Here is a 6,267-nt window from a genome sequence, read left to right as displayed (position 1 = left end):
TACCAGCCAGTCGACTACCTTTATACCTGGGCAGGTAGGTGGAGCCATGGGCGGAGTCGGAGGTGGTCAGCCCAGGTATAACAGCGCGACAAGAGGCGACCTCGTATCGTGATACAACAGTGATAACGGTGATAACAATACAACAGTGATAACTATAGTGTAACGATAAAAGTGGTTTACCACATTCACCCCTTGTTTAGATTTGAGTCCGGCGGGGTGAAGTGTACTACCAGTTCTGGTATGTCAGTCTGTCCGGAGGCCTCGTAAGCCTCTCCGATCGTCGCAGCGGCGGTGCTGCATTATCCGGTGTTAGTGCTGGTGTCTGCGTGGTCGGCGAAGGCTCGTGGGGTTCCGGCATGCCGTCTACCTGGGCTGGAATTGGGGGGGTGGTGGGGGGGGGTAAAGGTGGTGTCTCCGGAGTGCCCGAGGGTGCGAGGTCTCGTAAGGAGACAGTGTCCTCCCGCCCGTCTGGGTAAGCCACGTAGGCGTACTGGGGGTTGGCGTGCAGGAGGTTCACCCTTTCGACCAGGGGGTCTGTTTTATGGGCCCTCACGTGCTTTCGCAGCAAGACGGGCCCCGGAGAGGTCAGCCAGGTTGGTAGAGTGGTTCCCGTAGTCGACTTCCTGGGGAAAACAAACATTCGTTCATGGGGGGTGGCGTTAACGGCAGTGCAAAGTAGTGACCGGATGGAGTGCAGCGCTGTCGGGAGGACTTCCTGCCAGCGGGAGGTTGGGAGGCCCTTAGACTTTAAGGCTAAGAGGACGGCCTTCCATACCGTCGCGTTCTCTCTTTCCACCTGGCCGTTCCCTTGGGGGTTGTAGCTGGTGGTCCTACTTGCTGCAATACCTCTCGCTAGTAGGAACTGACGGAGTTCCTCGCTCATGAAAGAGGAGCCCCGGTCACTATGTATATAGTTTGGGAACCCGAACAAGGCGAAGAGGTCGTTCAGGCATTTAATGACCGTGGTACTGGTCATGTCTGGGCAGGGGAAGGCAAAGGGGAAACGGGAGTACTCATCAACAATGTTGAGGAAGTACACATTACGGTCAGAGGACGGGAGGGGCCCCTTAAAGTCGATGCTCAGGCGCTCGAAGGGGCGGGTGGCCTTGATCAGGCTTGCTCTGTCCGGCCTAAAGAAGTGCGGTTTGCACTCGGCGCAGGTCTGGCAGTTCCTGGTTATGGTCCTGACCTCCTCGATGGAGTAGGGCAGGTTGCGGGCCTTAATGAAGTGGTAAAGTCTGGTGACCCCGGGGTGGCAGAGGTCGTTGTGGAGGGTCTGAAGTCTATCACTTTGCGCGCTGGCGCATGTAATTCGTGACAGAGCATCGGGGGGTTCGTTCAGCTTACCTGGCCGGTACAAGATATCATAATCGTAGGTGGAGAGCTCGATTCTCCACCTCAAGATCTTGTCATTCTTGATTTTGCCCCTCAGCTTGTTATTAAACATAAAAGCGACCGAACGTTGGTCGGTAAGGAGGGTAAATCGTTTGCCTGCCAGGTAGTGCCTCCAGCGTCGTACCGCCTCCACAATCGCCTGGGCCTCCTTCTCGACCGACGAGTGTCGGATCTCAGGGCCCTGTAGGGTCCTTGAGAAGAAGGCCACCGGTCTCCCCTCCTGGTTAAGGGTGGCGGCTAGGGCGAAGTCGGATGCATCGCTCTCGACTTGGAAGGGGATGGACTCATCCACTGCGTGCATAGTGGCCTTGGCAATGTCTCCCTTAATGAGGGAGAAGGCTGCGCACGCTTCCTCCGTAAGGGGGAAGGATGTGGACTTCATGAGGGGTCTGGCTTTGTCCGCATAATTGGGCACCCATTGGGCATAGTAGGCGAAGAGCCCCAGGGTTCTCTTAAGTGCCTTAGGGCAGTGGGGGAGGGGTAGCTCCATGAGGGGGCGCATTCTTTCGGGGTCGGGGCCGATGAGTCCGTTCTCTACTACACAGCCAAGGATGGCAAGGCGCGAGGTGTTAAACACACATTTCTCCTTATTGTAGGTGAGGTTCAGCCGTTGGGCTGTACGGAGGAATTTCTCCAGATTCACGTCGTGGTCCTGCCGGTCGCGGCCGCAGATGGTGACGTTATCTAGGTAGGGGAATGTGGCCTGCAGTCCGTTCTGGTCAACCATCCGGTCCATCTCCCTTTGGAAGACCGAGACCCCGTTGGTGACACCGAAGGGGACCCTAAGGAAGTGGTATAGGCGCCCATTCGCCTCGAAGGCGGTGTACTGGCGGTCCTCGGGGTGGATAGGGAGTTGGTGGTAGGCCGACTTAAGGTCGATGGTCGAGAATACGCGGTATTGTGCAATCTGATTGACCATGTCAGATATGCGGGGAAGGGGGTATGCGTCCAGCTGGGTGTATCTGTTTATGGTCTGGCTGTAGTCGATGACCAGGCGATTTTTATCGCCGGTCTTAACGACCACGACCTGGGCACGCCAGGGGCTGTTGCTCCCCTCGATGATGCCCTCCTTCAGGAGACGCTGCACCTCAGAGCTAATGAAAGCTCTGTCCCCAGCGCTGTACCGCCTGCTCTTGGTAGCGACGGGTTTGCAGTCGGGGGTGAGGTTAGCGAACAGGGAAGGTGGCGGCACCTTGAGGGTGGATAGGCTGCAGGTGTTACGCGGTGGGCGGTTTAACCTTCGCTGGTTGTCGACTGTGAGTGGGGGGAGGGGTCCACCGTATGCTAGGGTTACACTTTGGAGGTGGGATTGGAAGTCCAGCCCTAGTAGGACGGCAGCGCAGAGCTGGGGGAGGACGAGGAGTTTAAAGTTTTTATACTCTGTACCCTTAACCGACAAGGTCACAGCACAGTAGCCGCTAATGTCCGTGGCGTGGGACCTCGATGCCATCGAGATTCGGTTGCGCGTTGGCAGGACAGGGAGGGAGTAGTGGCTCACCGTGTCTGGGTGGATGAAGCTCTCCGTGCTTCCGCTGTCGAACAGGCAGGTCGTGGCGTGGCCGTTTACTTTGATGTCCATCATCGACTTGGACAGGTGGTGTGGGCGGGCTTGATCCAGAGTGACGGAGGCTAGCGTGTAGGTAAGCGAGTCGTTGTCGTCTGCGGGCGAGGCGGTTGTCGGGTCCGGGGGCCCGGTGGCAGTCGGGCGTGGTGGGTAAAATGGCGTCTCCCACGAGGTAGGACAAAATGGCGGAGAAGATGGCTGCCCCCATAACTCACATGAGGCACTATTGGGGTCGGTTGCCTTGATCAAAGATGGCCGCCCCCATGACTCACGTGTGGGGATACTGGCCTCAGTTGCCGTGAAAGAAGATGGCCGCCCCCACAGTTCGCATGAGGCACTGCTGGCCTCTGAAGATCCGCTCCTGCAGGCCTTAGAGACGTGGCCTTTCTTCCTGCAGGTTGTGCAGGTAGAGTTCCTGGCTGGGCAGCGCGACCTCGGGTGCTTCTCCTGGCCGCAAAAGAAGCAGCCGGCGGCCCGATCGCGGGTGCCCGATGTCGGAGCCGGTACAGGGGGTGGCGGGCCCGGTCGGGTCCGGGACGCCGACGCTGAGGTAGGTCCCGGGGGCGGCGCTGCGAAGGGTATTGCGGTAGGGGTCGGGCCCGAGTCCCAGGGTCGCGAGCAGTACCTGGAAAACGCCTCCTGGTCCTGATGGGCCACCTCCAGGGAGAGAGCGAGGGCTTCAGCTTTGTCCAGGTCGAGGTCTTTAGCTTCAAGCAGTCTTTGCCGTGAGTAGTCGGACCGTAGGCCTTTCACAAAGGCATCGCGGATATTATCCTCCGTATTTTCAACAGCCGTCACCGCTTTAAAGTCACAGTTCCTGCCGAGTGCTCTTAGCGCCCGTAAAAATTCAGCTACAGACTCTCCTGGCTGTTGCGGGCGGGATCTTAGGAGGTGCCTGGTGTACATGTAATTTACCGGGCTGCGGTACTGCTGTTTCAGTAGGTTGATAGCGGCCTCGTACGTAGTCGTGTCCTGTATGAGTGCGTATACTCTCGGGCTCGCTTGGGCGTTCAGAAGTCTTAGTTTGGATCTCTGCGGGGCGCCGGATTCTTCCAGGTAGGATTCGAAGCAGTCCAGCCAGTGTTTGAAGTTGAGGGCTGCGTTTGCTGCCTGTGGGTTTAGATCCAGGTACGGTGGTTTGAGGGCTTGCAGCCAAGCCGGCTGGTGTGGCTGTGCTTCTGGGAGGGCTTCTGGCTGGCCAGTAGTAGACATCTTTAAAATTTAGTCAATAAAATTGATATACCTATCAATTCGTCCAATAAAAAGCGACGAGTTAGGAACGTAACTAAAGGTTTTTATTGACTAAATAACAGAGCCCACCCTCGTGGGTGATCGGGTCCAACAAGGAGGAATACCAGCCAGTCGACTACCTTTATACCTGGGCAGGTAGGTGGAGCCATGGGCGGAGTCGGAGGTGGTCAGCCCAGGTATAACAGCGCGACAAGAGGCGACCTCGTATCGTGATACAACAGTGATAACGGTGATAACAATACAACAGTGATAACTATAGTGTAACGATAAAAGTGGTTTACCACACTGAGTTTCTCCAGTATTTTCTGTTTTTATTACTGTGGCCAATAGTCAGACAGCAAGTTCAACTGTGTGAAGCGAGCAGTTAATAGGAACTAACCTGTTTCAAGTGATGGTGTGCACAAGTTCTTCACAGATCAGCTGTGATCTCACTGAATGGCAGAACAGGCTCTGAGGGCTGAATGGCTTCCTCCTGTTCACATACATGTCCCTTTACCAGTATCTGAATAGTCACACCTTACCAAACTGCTTCTGTGCCTTCTACCTATTATACTAAGATTTTCACACTGCTTTCCTGCTGACGTTATTGTAAACACAGCACAAAATTCCAACTGTTGACATAAGAACATAAGAAATAGGAGCAGGAGTCGGCCATTCGGCCCCTCGAGCCTGCTCCGCCATTCAATAAGATCATGGCTAATCTTCAACCTCAACTCATCTTTCCTGCACTATCCCCTTGGCTCCCTTAGGGGGTGATTTTCAAATCAAATCAAATCAAATCAACTTTTATTGTCATTGTTAGTGCACAAGTGCAGTACAACGAAATGTAGGCTTGCGGCTCCCGAGAGTGTACAATTTGGATTAGGACACTTAACATTTCAACATACATTTGTACATATATATTAGCATAAATATGACCATAATAAAGTGCATCGGCAGATGTGCAGGCTTTAGTGTTTATTTGTGGAGTTCAGTAGGATGACAGCCCTGGGAAAGAAGCTGTTCCTAAATCTGGTCGTACGGGTGCGAATGGCCGAGAATGCAACGGCCATCTGTCATCTCCAACACAGAGGTCCGAGACTCTCCGCATACACACCGACTGAAGCCTGCAGGAAGAAACAAAGGTAAGTACACTTTTACTAACACTTTGCACTTACCTCAGATACTCACCTCTCCACTCTTGCACCCATCACTTACCTTCACAGCACATTTTACACCCCCCGACCCCCCATAGACCCAGTACTCGCCTCGTTGACCTGGTGGGTTTTGGAGCCTTCTGGAAGCCCGCACTTGAGGGCAAAAAGGGGATAATCCTATTTTCTGCCTGTTAACTACCTGTTAACAGGCAGTTAATGGGCTTTAATCCCTTCCCACCTCCAAGGAGACGGGATCCAGCGCGGGACGGCTACCCGCCTCCTGGCATGATGGCATGGAGGCAGGTTGGGCACTCGCCCCCAAATTCTACCATTTTCCCAGCAGTCCCGCCTCCATATCAGCCTCCCCAGGGCTGACAAAATCGCCCCTATAGTATCCAAAAATCTATCGATCTCAGCCTTGATTATACTCAACTCTGGGGGAGAGAATTCCAAAGATTCACCACCCTGAGTTAAGAAATTTCTCCTCATCTCAGTCCTGAATGGCCGACCCCTTATTCTGAAACTCCCCAGCCAGGGGAAACATCCTCTCAGCATCTACCCTGTCAAGCCCCTGAAGAATTTTGTACATTTCAATGAGATCACCTCTCATTCTTCTAAACGCCAGAGAGTATAGGCCCATTCTACTCGAATTCTGCATTTACTTTACAGAACTACTGTCAAATTCAGGCTGCAGAATAAATGATGGAGCACATATCCGACTAGCAGTGTGAAGTTCTACTTCAAGAGGGAGTTCTTCCTTGTACTGGTGAATGGTGATGCTGGACTCTATTGGCCAGCATCTTATTCTAGCTGCACGGCCACACAGGCGAGTGATTTCGTTTTTGCATTGCTGGCCTCCATGGACCTTCCCAAACCGTCGGGCCAATGGGTGCCCAAAACAAAAGTCACGATTGCAACCAT

At 54.1% G+C, this 6,267-nt stretch overlaps 1 protein-coding gene across 1 annotated transcript in view; it reads right to left on the bottom strand.

Annotated features, from left to right (window-relative positions):
• Nucleotides 1-4,237: 4,237 nt before the first annotated feature.
• LOC147098693 (collagen alpha-1(XIII) chain-like) overlaps nucleotides 4,238-6,267 on the bottom strand; it is a 71,989-nt gene continuing 69,959 nt past the window's right edge. The window contains exon 3 of the mRNA XM_085970710.1: nucleotides 4,238-5,316. Within this exon, the coding sequence (XP_085826836.1) occupies nucleotides 5,216-5,316 (101 nt within the window). The 3' untranslated portion in view covers nucleotides 4,238-5,215. The remainder of the gene's footprint in view (nucleotides 5,317-6,267) is intronic.

The sequence above is a fragment of the Somniosus microcephalus genome, chromosome 29, assembly GCF_052327205.1.
Source record: "Somniosus microcephalus isolate GS21.2 chromosome 29, FLI_Smic_1.0, whole genome shotgun sequence".
Lineage (NCBI taxonomy): Eukaryota > Metazoa > Chordata > Chondrichthyes > Squaliformes > Somniosidae > Somniosus > Somniosus microcephalus.
Note: the sequence above shows the minus strand (reverse complement) of the source record. Positions and strands in the feature narration are given on the sequence as shown.